At 35.9% G+C, this 22,531-nt stretch overlaps 1 protein-coding gene across 1 annotated transcript; it reads left to right on the top strand.

Moving 5' to 3' along the window:
* Positions 1–1,926: 1,926 nt before the first annotated feature.
* LOC115992861 (equilibrative nucleotide transporter 3-like) lies at positions 1,927–15,278 on the top strand. Its single transcript, XM_031117093.1, has 8 exons — positions 1,927–1,980; positions 2,612–2,767; positions 2,922–3,065; positions 3,203–3,308; positions 14,236–14,411; positions 14,506–14,666; positions 14,855–15,113; positions 15,204–15,278. The coding sequence occupies exons 1-8, from the start codon at positions 1,927–1,929 to the stop codon at positions 15,276–15,278; spliced, it is 1,131 nt and encodes a 376-aa protein (XP_030972953.1).
* The last annotated feature ends 7,253 nt before the right edge of the window (positions 15,279–22,531 follow it).

Below are 22,531 nucleotides of genomic sequence, written 5' to 3' on the forward strand. Positions count from 1 at the left end.
ACCCAACACACACACACATACAGAGGCCCCCTTTGCTCTCTTGTTAGATTTGTTGCTAAGAATAAATATATATATATATATATATAGAGAGAGAGAGAGAGAGAGAGAGAGAGAGAGAGAGAGAGAGAGAGAGAGAGAGAGAGAGAGAGAGAGAGAGAGAGAGAGAGAGAGAGAGAGAGTATTTAGTTTGAATGATGCTAAAGACACAACATTTTTCACTATCATTTTCATAATTTACTAAGGTGACAATTTGTGATTGGAACACCATTACTTTCATATAAATCCACCACTAATAGTATTTTTGTTATCCACCAATTAATCACAATATATCATGTCAAAAGTTAGGAAAAAAATTGTTCTGATTTAGTTTTCCATATAAGAACCAAGTGTTTTAGGTTATAGATATCTATGTTATGTCCTTTGGGCATGGATTTGCACATCCCATATGATTCTAGAAAATCTGAAGTTTTGTTTACTTGTGTCAGGCATTATGTACCCTCAATCAGATGCACATGATTGTTCACTTGTTTACATTTTCTGATGTGCCTGGTATTATGGAGGTGACAACCAAAAGAAATTTTCTTGAGTTATTACAAAGACCCATGGGCAACATTTTTAATTTATCAGAGAGAGAGATGGCATATGCACTTATTTTGTCACTTTGATGTGTTAGTATGACGAATTCCAGAACCTCAAAATGTTGATCCTTAAGAATTTGGTAGCCAATTTTTTAGTAAAAACTTTCTGCCTAGGAAACAAACAAAAGTATCAAGATTCACATAAGAATAGTATGAACACAAACTAAGAAGATGAATCTGAACTGAAAACACCAGATCTGGTTCAGTTGGGTAAAGCAATACTAAATAATAAAGCTTTGGCTGATGAGAAAGCTGATATCACAAGGACATCTTTTTCTATTTCTTACGTTTGGCCATTTACTTCAAAAAAGTTATGAACTTATTGACTTTACATTTGGCACATATAACCAAAACTACATACACTACATGACAAAGACTACAGACAAGTACCTAGGAATCCTAAAACTAAACCAGTCCATAAAATACGACTAAAAACACGCCATGGTTCTGGCATCATCAACTAATTTATAATTTTCAAGAAGTCAAACTCCACCAGTCTCTCTCACTAAAAGGCAAAGAACCTTTGTTCTTAAAATTCCACGCTCAGTGATTACAAGCTCATTTCTTTTCCTCAATGCACTTCATAAGGTTTCTAACTACTATTCGATTTATAGTTTACAACAGAAGTTTTCATTTTTTGTTTTTGCCAAGCTTTATTTAGCCAAAATGTTAATTTAATATTTTTCTTCTGGACAAGTTCAATACTATGTTTAGTGTAGTTAAGAAAGTCAACTTTTGATTCATGGGCCGGGTCCATTATTAAAACTTCATCTTATTGTTTTTTTCAATCTTTTTCCACATTTCTGTTCCTCTAGTTAGCACTAGCAGTGGCAGAAGTCCCAGGTTCAAGCCAGAATACAACTTTCAGATTGATTTTATTTAGATATAGTTTCATACTTTCATTTCTATGTAACCAGTATGGAATAAGCTTATTTTTTATTTTTGTTATTTGTATCTTTAACGTGGTTCACGTAGACCATTTCCAGTGTCGTTTATATTGCAATTATTTCCAACTACATGAGAAATATGTCTTACATAGTTTTTCTAATTTTATAGGGAAGTAATGACTATTGTTGATAAAAGTGAGCCTCAAACAGGACTTGAGGTTTGTGCTTAGCCTTTGTTACATTGGTTGAATTTCTCTAAGAAGAAGATATATGTGTGTATATATATATAAATATATATTCAACCCAATTGAAACATATATCTAATATTTTAAAAATTCTGTAATAAGCAGGGAAAATATAAAGCAGTGGCAGTTTGCTGGATACTTGGACTGGGGTCCCTTATGTCATGGAACAGTATGCTGACTATAGGAGATTACTACTACAAGTTGTTCCCAGTAAGCTATTTATAACTTATGTTACTTGCCATTTCTTCTTAAAGACCAATGAAAATCAGTAGACAGCTAGATTTGTCTTTTCTTAAGTGATCATTGACGTTTTTGTGACCCAATAATATGAAATCTAGTCTAAGACCTTGTTGTGATTCAAATAAGTCACTTGGCAGCACAAGGTGCAATTTCAATTTCATTGAAGTTGCTATGATTTGTAGAGAAAAGACAGGATTGAAATTGTCTGCTGTAGGAACCTAATTCTTAGTAGAATAGGAGTAAGATTGTCTTATCCATTCTGGAAGGCAAGCCATAACAATGCATATGAGTAAGATTAGTATATTCTTCAATTCTGAAAAGAAAAAAGAAAATGAGGAAGAGTTCAAATTCCTTGATTACTAATTTGCTATACTTGTTAGTTGGTTAGTGTCTATAGTAGTTGAAGCATCTTTCCATGTTCACAAGATAGCAGAAGGGAACCAACCCACATTAATTTCTCATACTTGAATGGTGAAAGGGAATTACTTGCTGAGTTACTTAGAAGATAAATGTTAAAATTATATATCTTACTACATATTAGAACAAAGTGAAAAATTTGCAAGATTTACTAGTCTGATATAGTTTTCCTCTTTCTTTGAAGCTAAACCACCCTTCAAGGGTACTTACCCTCGTTTATCAACCATTTGCATTTTTGACAATGGCATTACTAGCCTACAATGAGTCAAAGATTAATACTAGATGGCGGAATTTGATAGGATACTCTCTCTTCTTTGCAAGTAATGTGATGCTCATAGTTGTAAGTAATGCTGATACAGTGATACTTTGTGATATGCCCAACTCAATCGTGGATTGCATCATCAGATTAATTACTTCACACTTGTTTGATGTCAATTCACTGATCATTGCTTCTAATAAATTTGGTTCAACCTTCCATTCATTTTCTGTGAAAGTTGGATTTAGCAACATCTGGGAAAGGAGGAGTTGGTCCTTATATTGGTATATGTGCAATTGTTGGTTCCTTTGGAGTAGCAGATGCTAATGTTCAAGGTGGAATGGTTAGAGACCTATCTTTCATGCACCCAGAACTCATTCAGGTTTCTTCTGCTCAATGTTTTTTGACGTTCTTTCTCTCTGTTACTAGCCTATCAACCTGCTATCTCTTCTTCTTCTTCTTTTTCCCCTCGGGCTATCTAATTGCTATCTTAATACACACTGTTACTATGTTCTGCAGTCCTTCCTTGCTGGCTTGGCTGCTTCAGGGACTCTAACATCTGTTATGAGAGTAATCACAAAAACCGCCTTTGAGAAATCTGATAATGGTCTTCGCAAGGGGGCTAGTATGTGAATTTTTTAAACTACATTTTCTTTAAGGTCCACCACTTACACTACTTTTATTATTATGCATCAATCAAAACAGACCAAAATAGTTGTGAAAAATATAGTGCCCCTAGACTAATCGAATCTCTAATAATAGAGAAAATTGCAGGTTCTATTTCAAATATTTGTTAGTTGCTGTGCTGAATTACTTGGAGCCTGATGTTTTAGGGGTTGTTTGGTTTAAAAAAAATAAACACTCATTACTCATCACTCAGTTTTCATCACTCATCATTCATCACTCATCACTAATCACTATCACTCAAAAATACCCCAATTTCTGATAACGTTATTTGTGGCTTGTTTGGGTGAAATATCTGACTCAGTTTTGAAACTCCATCACTCACCTTTATGTCAACTCACTGGGTCCCACAAATATCAATTAAAAATCTTTGTGCAGAACGGTCATAAGCTTACCCGCGTTCTCTCTCTCTCTCTCTCTCTGTCTCTCTTCTCCACGCCCTTTCCACCCCAAAACGTCCCCAGCATCCAGAAACCCAAAATTATCAAAATGGAACTGTGCAAATGCCTAGAATAGCAAATCGGAGTGATGCTCTTCTTCCTCACCTCGAACCTGTTTGCGCAAAACCCCAGTTCCTCTCAGCATTCGGACCTGGCTTGAGGATCTCGTTGCCCCTCACTTCCCTGCCTCCACTGCGTTAGATCCTCCCTCAGCTCGAACTCCAGAAAACCCACTCGAAGGAATCCCAGACTCCCAACTCTGAACATAACCCCGTTCGGGAGGACGCCGGAAAGTGGGCCTTACACGATCAAAAATCGCGGTAGCATGTAGTATTCGAAATTTCTTTTTAAATTTGGGTCGCTTTTTATTTTTATTTCTATTATTTTTATTTTTATTTTTTATGATCTTGATTATAATTGTTATGATTATGATAGTGCTTGTTATGTTTATGTAGTGGGTTTTTATTTATTTTTGCTAAGAGTGTTAACTATGAGTTTGCCTTATTTTCATAATTTTTTTTTAAAAAGCTCACTTTATTTTTTGTTTTAATGAGAGTTTGCCGTATCCAACGTTGCTCATCTTCCTCACCTTCAACTTGTAAACTCATCGTGGCACTGTGGGTCTGCTGAAGAGAAACTCGTGAGCCCTCTGTTGGTACATGCACTAAATTTCTCTCCGTTCTCATGATTTTGCCTTTATATTTGATAAATATTTTACTGCAGATCTTGTAAATTGGATTTGAACAATCAAATGCTGTGAATACTCTACTTGGATTTGAACATTTTTATGTTAGGTTTTTTTTAATATGAAGATTGTAAGACCTCTGTCTTTTGAGACCTCTGTCTTTTGGTTATTACGATGGGTGATTTCCCTCTGTTTCGACTATAATCCATGGGTCTGTTGAGGTCAGAGAGTTTTGTTTGGGTAAAAGATGGTGATTGTTAGTATATAATATTTTAGACATATATCTGACATGCATTCTTTATCTCTTTGAACATTTGTTTTTAAAAAATTTTGAGAAACAATTATCTCTTTGAACTGCAACATTCAATTTTATTGTTATATGAACTCTTTACTTACCCGAATTCATGTACCTAATTGGAGTTGATTTGAAGCATTGGATGTGCAATAAAGGATTTGATTAATATTGTAACTTTATAGGCACCACTGTACCTCTTTATTTGAAGAAATGCCTTTAAATTTTCATATCTTATTAAGTGTAGCACTCATCCTAAAACAGAGCAAAATAGAGCTTTAAGATGTGCTTGGACCTAGCTACAAGCTTTCAAAATTAAATGAACTATTTTTTATTTATTTATATACAACAAAGGAGATAGTCTAGTCTAGAGAGGGAACTTGAATATATAGCTGCAAACTCATTATTTCTTTCTTTTCATTGTTAATGCTAGGTTACACTTACACATGCCTCTTATACTCACACTACCATTCACCATACTCGATCTCCAATCCATCTCATTATCGAGGGAGAAGCAATTCGTGTGTCATTTGAGGCTGCGCTACACCTCATTGTCCAACCTACCTAATTTGTCTTTAAAATTAATTTCACAGCTTTCATTAAGCACCAAATACTAAAGATTTAGATTAGAACCTGATTTTCCTTTATCAAAAATAAACTCATCATGGTAAGAATGACATAACATGACATTTGCATCTAGTATTAAGGGAGAATAATCAGACAAATTTAGAGTTTGCAAGCCATTTTCTTGATCACTGCACTTCTTTTCCCATAAATTTTTTTTTCCTTCTTCTGACTGAAAGCGCAAGATAGAGAAAATAACAATGACAACCTCTGTATATTCATCACTTGTGAATTACATAATGTACCTTCCATTTATAGAGGAGACTTTACCCTTGAAGAATATCACATGCGATAAATGAAAATGAAATAACTAATATATAACAAACTACAACTACTTCAACAACAGTTTGTTACAACTGAAATCTAACTTCAATGCTAAAGCCCGTGTGAGTGTGACAAAGCTAATCCCCACTTGTAGTAAACTTTTGATGGTTAACTTCTGGACTTTTCTAAACTGTTGCATTGTTTACTGAACTGCTGATGTGTTCTGCACTGTTACAATGCTATGTTTTGTAAAAATAAAACTATAGCAGGACTACAATCTGCACTAGTGTCATTGACCAAAATAGGATATAAAATCTGCATTACTGTCATCTCTTACTGCATACATGTTGATGAAAAGTTTTAGTACATGGTTGGCTATGTGTTGAATGACAGTGAATATGCCTTGTAGGGCTAGACGATTCACCACAATGTCGGAGGGAAGTGCCAGTAGCTATAACTCCAACTATAGGGGGCATGTGTGTGACATGAATCAGTGCGTGTTGCGGACATCTTTGCAGCTCCATAATTTCGGTAGACGGTTTTATGGCTGTAGACATTGGAAGCCTGTAAGTATCAGCTGCGCGCTTACTATCATTGTTGTTTCATGGTTAAATATCCAATGCTCCTCAACTCATGTACTTACCAGCTTTGTTTAATATGCAGGGCAGTGACGAACATTGTAAGTCCTTTAAATGGTTGGATGGCATCCCATGTAGGCGTGGAGCTGAAACAGCATCGATTGTCATTGCGAAATTTACTAGGCTTGAGGCCGAGGCAGCTATGGCAAAAAACAATGAGATGGAAGCCCGTGCAATGATAGCAGACCTACTCCACAGGGAAAGAGTAGCAAAGCGTAGTGCTGAAAAAGCAAAGGTTTCCCTTCGTATGGCCAATGCGCGAGCACGTAAATATCAAGTTGCTCTACTTATGTCATGGTTGGCAATTGTGGTGTTCATTATATTTTCACTTGGTAATAGGGATGTTGGATTACGGCAAATGTGTCTGCCATGACCTTTTTAATTTTTATTAGTTGTTTGGAAATGTATTGTACATGTTGGGAGTGCCTTTTAGTGTAGGTGTTCGATTTGGCAATTGTATGTGTCAAATGACAGAGTTATTGTATGATTCGTATACATATAATTGCTATTTTGTAATGGTAGACATTTTGGTAGCATCTTTATTTTTTGTCATTCCTATTGTTTATGATTCAGTTGTGTTGTTAGTATATTTAAGCATTGATATGAATAAAAACAAGGCAAGCAGAATAAAGTGCCAAAAGTTCAGTTGTGCTGTATTTGGCTGTACCAGAATCATAAGTGTACTATTAATAAAAACCTACGTGTTTATAAAAAAAAAAAAAAAATCTACACTTTTTAACAAAATAAAAATTAAGAATATGTTCTTATCTCAAAAAAAGAAGAAAAGTGCACTCTATATATATGTTAGGTTTGTAATATGTTTCAAAAGAATAAATTACTTATTACAAACAAAATACTAGTATAAAAAAATTTTAGTCATTTAAAGAAAAACTTTTTTGATAAAGCCTTTAAAGAAAAACTTTTATCGCCTTTAAAGAAAAACTTAGAGAAACTCCTCATATTGTCCCAATCATTTCACATTGGAGGCTAATGCCACTAGTTTGTATTGTGAATAGGCTTTGTTCTGAAATTCTTTTGGCTGTGTTAGTGTTTTATGAATTTCCCTTTCTAACAAAAATAAATAAATAAATAAAAATATTACATGCCCTGTTTTGAGTTCCTATATATTTTAGAAGGTGATATAACATAATTATCCACCTATACCCTTATTAGATACACAATAATTGGTCCTTCAAAAATCAAAATTGCAAAAAGGTATTACATATAAAATGCATTGCGAAAAGGTATTATATATAACCATATCCACCTGTACTTTCATTACCAATAGGTAGTACATACACTTACTTTAAAGACACCAAAAAGAATTACATCAGAAATGTCAATACATTATTGACATTAACCATTACATGTAAGCATGTGTACAGTTAATCTTAATTACAAAAAAAATGCATCATAATGTCCAAAATGGTGCATCACGTGTCATGCTAAGTGACTTCTAGTCACGGTGCCTAGACTTATACAAAAGTCCCAACAAAATGTCATGGGACTGGGTATTAGCTCTATACAAGTCCCAACAAAAAGGGTGAATCCTTAGACATGCCAACCATTAACATCGACGTTGCACGTACTCCTCCCACATACGGTTAGTTATATCATCCCTGAATTCACCCATTGCTCTCTTCGATGCAATAGACATCTCCCTCACATGTCTTCTTTCGACACTTGCACTTGACTCAGGAGAGTTCCCATTGTTTTCGGTTTGCATATCATCCCTACCAAGGTTCTCCCACGTGTTAAACAGGACATCCCTTCGATTATTGATGCGTATGAAATTATGTAACGCACAACACGCAGAAACAACTAAACGCTGACGATATTGCTTATACTTCGCCATGTTGCTTAAGATGGGAAAACGAGCCTTCAAGACTCCAAAACACCTCTCAATCACCATACGCAATGAAGAGTGTCTATAATTAAACAACTCTTTCCCCGATTTTGGTTGCCTAGTACTCCTCCTCCTGAATTCTTGAGCATGATATCGGGTGGCCTTATGTGGTGGAAGGAACGATGCACCAATGGGATACCCCGAATCAACCAAGTAATAGGAACCTACAAGAGTAGTATATCCAAATTAGTAATAATAAGGGGATTAAATCAGTAAAATAATCTAAGCAAAGCAACTATATTCTAAGCAAAGGAACTATATTCTTCAATATCTCATCCTTTCATCTTACTATTGAAAGATTGGCTAAATACAATACTGACAACATAGTGCAGCTACTGGGACTGGGACTGGGCTGACTGGTGTGGCAGCTACTAGCTGCTGCACTGCAACACCAGTGCAGCTACTACCTGCTGCACACACCAGTGCAGCTGCACTGGTGTGTGCAGCAGCTAGTAGCTGCCGCACCAGTGCAGCAGCAGCCCAAGCTGCACTGGTGTTGCAGTGCAGCAACTTAGGCTGCTGCACTGTGCTGCAGCAGCTGCAACACCAGTGCAGCTTGGGCTGCACTGGTGTGGCAGCTACTAGCTGCTGCACAAACCAGTGCAGCTGCACTGATGTGTGCAGCTGCTAGTAGCTGCCGCACCAGTGCAGCCCAAGCTGTACTGGTGTTGCAGTGCAGCAGCTTAGGTTGCTGCACTGCTGCACTGGTGTTGAATTTTACCATCCGAAGCTGCATAAGCCAACTTTCATACCATAAGACAACTTTCATACCATAAGCCGAAGCTGCATCAAATTTTACCATCCAAATAAACTGTTGTTGAATTCACTTATAGCAAATTTATAATAAGACAAGTACATAGCACCAAAATTCAAAGTCAATCACATAGCACCAGAGTTGGATTCTTTCACAAACATAGTGTGTGTTTTCTGTATTATGGAGTGTGTTTTCTGTATTATGGAGTTTTTCTACTCCCTTGCCCATGAGATAAGCTCTCACTTGAGACCACTTTGGAGGTATTACTTCATTTTTTGCAAGTTTAGTCAGTCGCATAATTTTTGGTGACAATTATTGTATAGTATGGCTTTCAACCATACTAGCTGCTGCACTGTGTTGCAGCAGCTAGTAGCTGCAACACAGTGCAGCAGCCCAAGCTGCAACACAGTGCAACAGCACAAGCTGCAACCCAGTGCAGCTCGGGCTGCACTGGTGTGGCAGCTACCTGCACTGTGTTGCAGCTAGTAGCTGCTGCAACACAGTGCAGCAGCTAGTAGCTGCCACACCAATGCAGCCTAGCTGCTCATCCTTTAAACATTGCAGTTGAGGTGCAATTCAATTGTTCAAATATCCAAATTTATCCTGTACTATCTTTTTTTTTTTTTTTGATAGGTAGTAAGAGTTGTATTGATAAGAAAAGTACAATGTACATTTATAATATAGTTAAATACAATTTCCCTTTTACTACCCAAGTTAATTGATGATCACCTAATAACATATCTTTTTGGTTACAATCATAAAAGTATTACGGCAACCACAGTGCAGCAGTGCCCTAGCTGCTGCAACACAGTGCAGCCTAGTGCACTGGCTACTGCACTGTGTTGCAGTAGCTAGTGCACCAACTGCCACACCAGTGCAGCAGCCCAATGCTCTAAATGTCAAAAACCCTCAAATGAGTTGATAAAGTTCTGCATGAACCAGCCACAACCACAACCATTAGGATTTAAGTTAAAGACGCATACCTTCTGGTGGCCATGGGAAGCCATGCTTTGGGTCTTTAATAGCTTCTTCAAACACCCTGGAGTCGTTGGCGCTTCCCTCCTAACCACCATGGACATATGTAAACTGCATGTCATGGTCACATGCACACATGACGTTGGTTGTAACAGTGCTTTTGCGACTCCTATGAGTCTGGAGTCTTATCGCTGAAGGCCGAGAACTAACATGTGTTCCGTCAATAGCTCCTATGCTTCTCTACAGTGAATAGTGCCAATTAGTTGAAATATTATATAGTAATGTGTACAACCATTTTGGAAGATATTATGAAATTATTTACCTCAAACCAAGAGTCATACTTATTGTTCCCCCGCAAATGCTTTGGAAGGCCTACCACATTCGGATCCGGCTTGATTAAATGTTGGCCCCATGTGTGGACAGATCGCAACACCCTACGGAACTTGCGATCCACAGTTTCAGTGGAATGCTGAAATCTGTCTGCCACAGGCCGCATCCGAGTATTATGCCCAACGGTGTACAAGAATATGGCCACTGCCTCCTGCACGTCAACATGCCCCTTCCCTTCCTTCAAGTACCCATAATGTTTCAGCTCCTCAACCAAGTGATAGAATAGATCTAGTGTCATGCGGAACATCTCATGGCAATTGGTAGGATTGCCATCTCTCACTTCAGCCATATAATCGCTTCCACTCAAAATGCTAGTACGTTGTGGGCGCTTGTCGTAATGCCGTTGGAAATATGCCACCATCTCGCCAATAAGTGGAAATACAAACCAAAACTCCTCCTCCTCGCTGTCATACTCCGAGTCTGTGTCTGCACCAGTGGTCATGTCATCGTCACAATCACTTATATCCATGTCGTCATCACTCAAACTAGTGTCCATGTCATCACCACAACCACCACTGTCCATGTCATCATCGTTGGAGTTAAAATAAGCATCATCAAAATCATATTGCCAGAAAGGATCACTGGGGGAGACCATTAACCTATACCCTGAAAAAACCAAAGTTTTAGAACCAAAGATATTGAAATATATAAACGGACAAATTAATATAAAGTACCAAGAGAATTGCAATAATGTTAGCTGAACTCACCTTACAATGTAAGTAACATGAACTAGATAAGAAATATTAAAAATATATATACAATACAATAAAAAAACACCAAGTACATAACAAAGCCCACACACTAATTTAAGTAACACCATAATCACAAGCATAGTTCACAACACTTTAACATTACAATAAAACTACATTAAATAAAAGTGTTCAACTGATAGGAAAGAGAAATAAAACCAAACGTCGAATATTGTCCAAGCACACACACATAAAGTCCTTAAATGATACTTAACAACTAAACCAAGTGTTTTCTCAAAAAGAAAAAAACTAAACCAAGTGATTCACATAGAGTGTCACATAACAAAAGTTGCTTCAAAAGCAATCCCCATTAGTTATCCGGCGGCTGAGCGTAGCGCTCCATAAACCTCTTCCTCCTTTGCTCGGGCATGCCCATGAACAGCACTCTTTTCTCCTTCTTTTGGAGAGCCTCGGCGACATTAAGGTAGGTGTCATCATCAAGATCAGTATACTGATTCAGCACTTCTAAAGCCCTCCCAAGTGAGCAAGGATCGCCACCACTGGCGGATTGTGCAACATGATCAGAGCTACCAAACGACTTTCCCTTTTTTTTGGAAAACCTTTCCCTTGCTAAGGCAGTGTACTCTTGTAGAGCCATGGTCATCTCACTAGCCCTATCATTCTTCTTAGCAACCTTTTTCCCCTTGGTACTAGGCTCTTGCATGGGACGTTTGTCCGCGCGTTGGGTTTGCTCATCAACAGTGGGATCGTCTTGGGTTACGCCCTCCATGTTGGGATTGTAGCAATCATCATTATCCAACTGGGTACGATGTGCCTCACGTTCCTCATTGGCAAGTTCCTCTTCCAGGACACGCTCTTCATCACTATCTGGGACTGGCGTGTTTGAGGAAATTTGAAGGGAACCAGTTGCAGTATTAGGGGCAAAAAGTTGCTTCAGCTTCTCATAATCAGGACACCCTTTCTTCCGTAATGCAGCTGCCTTATTATCTCCCTGAAATGACAATATATACATCAAAATCATGGTAATATGAAATAGAAAATTACAAACAAATATACAAAGAATTAGGATAGTAAATATAACATACCGCAATCACGTTAGCCCACACCTCATCAGAAGCCGTCACCGTTTGGGTTGTCTCATCCCACCCCAACCCGGTATGCCTCAAAAGCTGGCCCCACTTTCTTTGTTTTTGCCTAAGCCTATTGTGCTTGTCTTTCACTTGCTTAGGGGTGAAATCCTTCCCAGTATGCTCATTTAGGGTTTTCGTAATTGATAACCAAACTTTGGCCTTAAAGACACCATGTTCCATGTTCCCCTTTTGTTGTTCATCGACCATGAGGTCAATGAAAAGATGTTCAATGTGGGGAGGTCACTTTTTCTCCTCAACATCCTGTGTTTCTTGTGCCATCTAATACAAGTTTCCCAACACAATTGCATATGTTAATATTTGTATATTCATAGTTCTATGAATTGGCCACTAAAATGATTCATTTATAGAGTTGTTTGGGATTACCATTAAAAATAAAAAAAAACTACAATAGCATGTGATTATATGGAGGGGATTCATGAGGCAGGTTCAGGGTTGGGATTTTTTTTCCTTCTTTAATAATTAAATAATGCTTCATGTAGGAAAATTTGAAATTATATAAGGAACCAAAGCACACAGGCAGTGTACTAAGTAACCAGCAAGAAAAAGAAAAAATGACAAAAAATATGATTTATAAAATTTTGAGACTGAATTATATAATTGTGGAGCTGAGTAACATATTATTTAAATCCTAGAATTTAAGTTAGGTTGTGTTTTCATGGAACAAGCACCTGAGCAATCTTGGGCTAGTTTTCACCCCTATCTGAATCTGGCAGCATTAACACACCATAAGGCTATATAAAATTCTTGTAAGCAGCAACATTGATTATCTTATTACCCGGCCCTTTAAATCAGTACAAACTAGTCTGCTATGGTCATACGTTGTTTTTTTTTTGGATAAAATGCATCTAATAAAAATAACAATGTATATAGCATTCTAGGCTTCCAATCACAAAATCTTCAAGAAAAATTTCACTTAACACTAAATATAGTTTGAAAAAAACAAGCTGTGGCATTTAATCTAAATAACGGCTCATTCTATAATACTCCTGATTATTTCCCTTTTTTTTTTTTTTTTTTCACTTACATGCTCTGTTTTGGACCTATGGTATTAGAGTAAGATAATACAAATTTTCCCTAAAAATCCATATGGGAAGAATTCAATCAACATGTCTCACAAGCCACAACCAACATCAGTAGAATAAATCAAAAACCCCTTTCACATCCAACGAAAAACCCAAACCAAAACCAGACCAGAGACATGGAAAATGGAGAGGGAGAGAGACAGATTTACTGCACCTGGGAGATAATGTCGCACCTGGGAAGGGGAGAGAGAAGTATGGACACGGTGACAGAGAGCTAAACTCGCCGGTGAAGAATCCGGCCTGGTTCAGAGCTTCGATGAGGCGTTGTTCTTCAAACACGGACGATCTTCTCAGGCTTCGTTCAGTCTTCGAACACGGACTGTGGTGCCATGGAGCTACCTTGCTGGGATGTGAGGATGGAAGTGAAAATGAGAGGGAAGTGAGAAGAGGGAAATTTTTTAGGAAAAAATTTTCGGACAAATGCAGAGTAACAGGGAAGAAGCTCCAACGGTCAGATAGATGGGACAAGTCACTAGTTGAATGGGCCCCACTGAAACAGCTTATTACAAAAGTGCCACTGAGTCATGGGTGATGAGTCTTGAAAACAAGGATTTTGTGTTTTCATTTTTGGTCTTCATCACTCAGTTTTTTGAGTGATTGGATGACCAAAACCGGGTGACCAGATATGGATGATGGTATCCAAACAAAAAATTTTCTGTGGGTCCCACAAATTTTGGATGATGAGTGATGAAAACACAATCATATCACTCAAAACTCTCTAATCCAAACAACCCCTTATATTCGGAGTTGGTCCTTTTCTTGTGGTTTATATAAGTACGCTTTTCTCATATGCTATAGTGATCACAAGTGCAAAGGAAAGTTTATTTTTATAAACTGGACTAGCAAGCATCTACTTTTTAGGCTCACACTGCAATAAAAAATTTGACTCCACAATGTTTTAGATGTATTTCAGGAACTTTCCTCAGCAATAATTTATTTTATGGCTGTCATTTGCAGTGTTATTCCTAGCAATCTCAGCGTTATTTGAGTTTCTCTGTGTTATTCTCTATGACTTTTTCTTCCCTAAACTGCCAATAGTGAAGTACTACCGCTCAAAGGCAGCATCTGAAGGATCAAAAACAGTATCGGCTGACCTTGCTGCCGCTGGAATCCAAGTGGAAGCAGACCAAGAAGTATTGTAACACTCCCATTTTTCTCATAAAACAATGGTGTTTCAAGGAAACTATTAGATTTCAAATCACTAACAAGCTTTTAAAATTTTCATAGGCAGAAGGGAATGCTAAACACCAAGAAAGATTGAGCAATAAACAACTATTCTTTGAGAACATTGATTATGCAATTGACCTGTTCCTGATATATGTTCTGACATTGTCAATTTTCCCCGGTTTCTTATATGAATATACTGGAACGCAGCAGTTGGGGTCATGGTAAGTATTCGTTTCTCCCAAAGTGAGATTAGTTAGTTTATTAATGGTGATTTTTGTGCACTATTTTTGTTATAATCTATTTTAGGGGCCTTATAACTTGAAGTGTTCTATAAATATATATATTTTTAAATGAAATTATCATTTTTTTTTTTTTTAACCTATAGAATTTTTACTCGTTACGTTTGCAGGTACCCACTAGTTCTGATTGCAATGTACAGTGTCTGGGATTTCCTATCAAGATACATTCCTCTTTTGAAATGCCTAAAGATGGAATCCAGAAAGGGCCTTATGATTGGAACTCTTTCTCGGTTCTTACTCATCCCGGCTTTCTACTTCACAGCAAAATATGGTGACCAAGGATGGATGTTTACGCTCATATCCTTCTTGGGACTATCCAATGGTTATCTCAGTGTTTGTATCTTCACAGTAGCACCCAAAGGCTACAAGGTCAGTTGATATCATTGTTCACAACATGTAGCACATTTAACTTTTGCCATAGGCTCCTAACAAAATTTCCTTTGGTTTTTTGTTTTGTAGGGACCAGAGCAAAATGCCTTGGGTAATTTGCTTGTGTTGTCTTCTAGGTGGTATATTTGCAGGAGTTGCTCTTGATTGGTTGTGGCTAATAGGTCATGGAAAATTTTAAGCCGAGAAGTCCATAACTATCACCGAATAAAACGAATCACCTCAATTGATTGTAGAACTATTTGTGTAATTATAACGAAAGCGAACTGTAGAGGCTTGATGAAATTATTGGCCTTGAACCCAAAAACAACAGCAAACAAACAAGCAAAGCCTTAGTTCAAAAGTTTAAGGTCGGCCATGGATCCTCAGCAGGTTTGTTAGGGTTGGTTATATGTATTTTTTTTTCCTCTATTCTATTATATCTACTACCGTCACAGGATTTGTATTCATCTATAGCCATACTTCCTGTTACTCCCCTATAAAGAAAATGACCTTATCTATTGACTTTAAACCCAATTAGATAAATAAATAACTATATATATATATATATATATTTATATAGGGGTAAAAAAAGTCCATTTTTTTCCCAAGTATCTTATATGCTTGTCTTACACACAACCACTCTTTTTTTTTTTTTTCTTTTCTTTCTTTTTTTCTTTTTTGTTGAGAAAAAACACACTGCCAATATTTATCCAACTATACACAAATCATAAATATCCCAAATAACTATAGTCTATAGACCCTCTTAAGGAATAAGAATATCAATTCACATATAGCTACCATCTATAGGATCACTCTGGTTGGCATCTTAAAAAAAAAAGGTGAAAAGCCATATAAGAGGGATATATGTATGGACCTCATCTTTCTCCTCAGGGCTGTCCACGGGTCGTTCCGAGTCAAGTTTGTGCCCAACTTGGTATCGACCCGATCACTTCGGGTTTCTCATGCTTAGACCCGCCGCCAACCAGTGAACGGAGTCAGTTCAAGTGGTCAGATTTTCATCGGGTATAGATCGATCCTCGGTCAGTTTCAAGTTGTGAGAAAATCTGCTAGATTTTTCCAAAAGTCGCCAAATCTAGCGAGACTTAATTGAATCTTGACAAGATCTCAACAGATCTCGAAGAGATCAGGCCGATCTAGCCGAATCTCGATGAGATCTCGGCAAATCTTGAAGAGATCAGGGGCAGATTAGACAGATTGGATCTTGTTTTCTCGACAGATCGGAAAGAAAATCGCATGGCTTTGAGATACGGTCGGGTCGGTTGAAAATTGGTTTCTCAGCCTCAAACCTACCAACTGGCCCGTTGTTTTCGACTTCAAGGAGTAGAGACCTGCTGCCAACTCGTCACTAACGTCGGGTCGGCCGGTTCTCAAGCCAGATTGGACAGTTTTTGCGGGTAGGTCAGGTCTCGGTTTTGTTTGGACACCCCTATTTCTCCTACATGAACCATGAAGTATACCACTATATATGCCTTGACTTATACACAAATTTCCATACAAAAGTAACTAAACACAATTATATCTGTAAAAATATAAATAAATAAATATATATATATATATATATATCTAAAAGTTAAAGCATAACATTTATTGTTACTACGCTTCAATTGAGCCACATCATCGACCATGTCACCTTTTTTTTCATTTTTTAAATAATATTAATATATAAATAAATAGTGCAACTTTACACATTCTCTAACTCATTAAATCCAACTCACCATGAACAAGCTTACACATTCTTTAACTTATTAAATCCAACTCACCATTAACTTATCCTTCTTCCAATTATCGACTCTTCATTTTCCCCTTCAAAACCGTTTCACTCTTTTGAAATTCAAAGCCTTCAATTGCCACTCTTGTAATTAACTCTATTATTTTTAGCACTATAAATTTACAGTTGCTCTCTCCACCTCTGCAAAAGTCGCCAAATCTAGCGAGACTTAATTGAATCTTGACAAGATCTCAACAGATCTCGAAGAGATCAGGCCGATCTAGCCGAATCTCGATGAGATCTCGGCAAATCTTGAAGAGATCAGGGGCAGATTGGACAGATTGGATCTTGTTTTCTCGACAGATCGGAAAGAAAATCGCATGGCTTTGAGATACGGTCGGGTCGGTTGAAAATTGGTTTCTCAGCCTCAAACCTACCAACTGGCCCGTTGTTTTCGACTTCAAGGAGTAGAGACCTGCTGCCAACTCGTCACTAACGTCGGGTCGGCCGGTTCTCAAGCCAGATTGGACAGTTTTTGCGGGTAGGTCAGGTCTCGGTTTTGTTTGGACACCCCTATTTCTCCTACATGAACCATGAAGTATACCACTATATATGCCTTGACTTATACACAAATTTCCATACAAAAGTAACTAAACACAATTATATCTGTAAAAATATAAATATATATATATATATATATATATCTAAAAGTTAAAGCATAACATTTATTGTTACTACGCTTCAATTGAGCCACATCATCGACCATGTCATCTTTTTTTTTCATTTTTTAAATAATATTAATATATAAATAAATAGTGCAACTTTACACATTCTCTAACTCATTAAATCCAACTCACCATGAACAAGCTTACACATTCTTTAACTTATTAAATCCAACTCACCATTAACTTATCCTTCTTCCAATTATCGACTCTTCATTTTCCCCTTCAAAACCGTTTCACTCTTTTGAAATTCAAAGCCTTCAATTGCCACTCTTGTAATTAACTCTATTATTTTTAGCACTATAAATTTACAGTTGCTCTCTCCACCTCTACAAAAGTCGCCAAATCTAGCGAGACTTAATTGAATCTTGACAAGATCTCAACAGATCTCGAAGAGATCAGGCCGATCTAGCCGAATCTCGATGAGATCTCGGCAAATCTTGAAGAGATCAGGGGCAGATTGGACAGATTGGATCTTGTTTTCTCGACAAATCGGAAAGAAAATCGCATGGCTTTGAGATACGGTCGGGTCGGTTGAAAATTGGTTTCTCAGCCTCAAACCTACCAACTGGCCCGTTGTTTTCGACTTCAAGGAGTAGAGACCTGCTGCCAACTCGTCACTAACGTCGGGTCGGCCGGTTCTCAAGCCAGATTGGACAGTTTTTGCGGTAGGTCAGGTCTCGGTTTTGTTTGGACACCCCTATTTCTCCTACATGAACCATGAAGTATACCACTATATATGCCTTGACTTATACACAAATTTCCATACAAAAGTAACTAAACACAATTATATCTGTAAAAATATAAATATATATATATATATATATATATCTAAAAGTTAAAGCATAACATTTATTGTTACTACGCTTCAATTGAGCCACATCATCGACCATGTCATCTTTTTTTTTCATTTTTTAAATAATATTAATATATAAATAAATAGTGCAACTTTACACATTCTCTAACTCATTAAATCCAACTCACCATGAACAAGCTTACACATTCTTTAACTTATTAAATCCAACTCACCATTAACTTATCCTTCTTCCAATTATCGACTCTTCATTTTCCCCTTCAAAACCGTTTCACTCTTTTGAAATTCAAAGCCTTCAATTGCCACTCTTGTAATTAACTCTATTATTTTTAGCACTATAAATTTACAGTTGCTCTCTCCACCTCTGCAAAAGTCGCCAAAGTGGTATCAGATTTGGAAAGTTCCTTTGAGGTTTGTTCTTTCCCTTCTTATTTTTTCTTTTCCCCCAACTTTAGTTTTTCCATTGGATTTCTAAAGTTTGTGGATGATATGTTTTTTTGTGGGTTACTGACAATGTGACCACTTTGGGGTTATGGGTGGCTAGGATTGGTTTGTCAATTATGAGAAGGGTTTTCAAGAATTAGAAATCTCTACAACAACTTCTTACTTCATATTCATGTTGTATAATTTTTATTTTATATGTGTTTTACCCGTTCAATTTGTTTATCTTTGACATTTTAGTTTTCTTACATTTGACATTTGTTTAACTCTATGTAAAAAAGGAAGAAAAGAAAACCAAAGTTTAATGTATTTACCTATGATTGTTTTGAAACAATAATAGAGTATACATTGTAATTATACTCCAATTACTGCTTTCATATTTTTTGACTTAATGGTTCCTTTTTGTTGTGGAACCTTTCTCAATTTCTATTTGGATTCAACAAATATTATGTTTAGCACACTTTTTCTTATTATGTGTAGCATATAATAATTTGATCTTGCAAACCAATAGACAAAAAAAAAAAAAAAAAAAAATCTACCTCGAAAGTTTGGTCGCAAGGAAATAGAAAATCTCAAAACATGATTTATTGGGGGTTTAATTTTTATCTGATTTTGATAGTGCTAAATGTGGAATTTGGTTCTTGCAGGGTTTAGGATCATTGACCTAGATACATGAGAGTTTGACAATAAGGGTTTCTTAAGTGGCCAAAGACATTTCTCAAGGAACTTTAAGAGGAGAGTTTTTTTTTTTTTTTTTTTTTTTTTTTTTTTTTTTTTCAAAACTTCCATTATTATTTATCATATAGATATGTGTAAACATTTTTTTTTTCTTTTTATTCTTCATTGATTTCATGATTTAGTTATTAAGAAAAACCCAAAATAATAGAACGGAAATGGATAATACTTTTACAAATAGTTTAATTTTAAGGAGAACAAATTGTTTTCAATAATTTTTAGAGAATAAATTATGCATTATAGCATATTACAAAATAATTATATATTCCCACACATCGCGTGGGTCTGCAACTAGTTGACCATAAAAACTCGCCCTTGGATAACCCACATCATGCGCCATGAACAGAAATCTTAAACATAAGGGAAGGAACAAACATGAACGGAAAATTCAACCCACCCTTTTCTTCTTAGCCTGGAATGGGGTTTTTTTTTTTTTCTTCTTTTTTTTCTTTAATTAATGATAAATAAAAAATTAAAAAGTTAAGGATGTTCACAGTGAAATATTGACAGACTTAAACGGAAGGATCAAATTGGATCTGTTCTCAAAGTCAAGGGTGTAAATTGACAATTTTGAAACACAAGGGATCAATTGACAATAAGCACAAACTAAGAGAGAGTAAAATACATTTTTTACCTTTATATTAAAATGTACTCTTTGAAATCGTCTCTTCAAATTGAAAGTCTATGTGAGAAATTGCATCTTTAAAATGCGATTTTATGTTGAATTTGGAATCACATAGGTGACAATGTTTGTATGCTTCCACATTGTGATACCTCAGGTTCATATCCTACAATTTGACTGCACCGTTCAAATCGCATTTTTAAAATTTTTGTTTTCGTTGTTAGCAAACGCGCATCTTGATCTTGAATTCGTGACCTTGATTTCATTGCATAGTGAAATTGCAGTTTAATTTCATTTGGGTTCTTAAAATAATAATATTTAATTACAAACAAACAATCAGATTTGCACATTCCAAATCCCAAAATAAATGATTTCATGAACGATCCCTCTCCAATCATAGCATCAATTAGGTTATCGGTTAGAGTTGACTACCATTTCCATGTGTTTGTCTTTTAAGAGAGAACTAGTAGCAGATAAGCACAATGCGCGAAAAATTTTGACATTTTTTTTGTTAAGTGTAAAATGAAAACAATAAATGGAACTTATAAATATTAGTTCCAAACCCTTTTTAAAATGATACTATTATTTTCTAACAAAGTATGGACAATACATTATTTTTTCTAAATTAAGCTATTTATATATTTGTTTCTTCTAAAAAAAATCTATTTATATTTGTTATTTGAAAGTGTTTTAAATTTGTAAGTTTTTTTTTTTTTCAATGGAACATAATGCATTTTACATTCAATTATTATATAAGATAAAATATCTTGTAAATTATATAATATGAGGTTGGAATTTGTTTCTAATGCTCTTTACAAATAGTTCATCCTCTATATATCTTGAATGACCTAAAGAGAAAGCATACATAAATAAATCCATCACTTATATAAAAAATAAAAAATAAATTAAATTAAATTAAATCATGCTTTAAAAACACAATTTCATAATTTTAACGAAAATCGTATTTTCAAAACACAAATTCAAATGTATACAAAATGCATAGTTTTAAATATTGGTATGGTCAATGAGCCAACTTTGGTCCTAGTTCTTGGTTTTTTCTGGTTTTTGACCCGTCCTTACTAATTTTGACTAGTTTAAGGGCTTTTACCAGACCAAGCCGCTAAGTTACTCTTATTTGCCTTTTTATTTGTTGCACGCATTCAAATTTTCCCTATATATACTACCGCCAAGCTGTTCTCATATAATGCTTTTCTCACACCACTAGGTAGTTGCCCTATCATCTATAACACCTTCTCTTCTGCATGTAAGAGGTAGAACCGTAGAGGCCATCTTTACATACCTTTGTCTGGAGAGAATCTGAACGCCTAAAAAAAAAAAAAAGAAAAAGAAAAGAGCCTGTCTTTTTAACTGACCAAGCTTCTCTTGACACTTATAGAAGAATGAAGTTACACAGTTTCATCTTCTTGACACGTTCACGCCATGTGTTTCTTCTTCTATGCCCACTTTACTCTTCTCACTTTTAAGTACGTACATTCCAATACCTTCACGTTTTACTTAATCCATTAGTATGCACTATGTAGTCATTGACAACCAGTCTTGAATCTTATCTTATTAAATTAAAGGCAAAGACCCTTTTGCTCTAATCCATTCTTTTAAGTTCCAAAAACATTTGCTTTTCCCAGTACACTTGATAAGGTCTCTCTCCCTCTCTCTCTCTCTCTCATAGTTCACAACACAACTGCTGTTTCAGTCTGTATGGTTAGTTTTTCCTGCTTGTTTTTTGGTTGATTGTTGTGTATTTCTTCTCTCCATGTGGGGGGGTTGCTATGGTGTAATTGTTGGTGATGGCCCTGTTTGTATGTTGTTTGTGGTTGTAACTGTGTTTCCTCTTGGATGTTGTTGGTAATTTCCTATAATCTTACTTGATTTATCGAGAAAAATATTGATAAATTTTCATTTTGCCAAGTTTGATTAGTGCAAAAGTTCAGGGACTGTGTATGGTTGCAATGTTTGATTCCCGGTGTCAATGACAATCTGCATGCTGGAAAAGATTTATTTTATTTTATATAAATTTCTTTGACTCTATATTTATTTTAAAATATTTTCACAATTTTTATTTATTTTTGAAAATTGAAATAAACATAAAGTGTTTCTATAACTAAGTAAAATATACATAAAGATATATATACCTTGCGTCTTACTTTGTTTTCTGATATTTTTAGGGGAGTATTCATGGCTAATGGTAATAGTGAGGCTGCAATAAGAATTGAGGTTTGTGCTTAATCTTTGAACATTGATTTATTTAAAAGAGAGTTGAATTTCTTTAGAATATTAGAAATTTCAAACTAATTGAAATATAACGTTTTTCAAAATTTCTGTTAAAAGCATGGAAAA

This window comes from Quercus lobata, chromosome 5 (genome assembly GCF_001633185.2).
Source record: "Quercus lobata isolate SW786 chromosome 5, ValleyOak3.0 Primary Assembly, whole genome shotgun sequence".
Taxonomy (NCBI): Eukaryota; Viridiplantae; Streptophyta; class Magnoliopsida; order Fagales; family Fagaceae; genus Quercus; species Quercus lobata.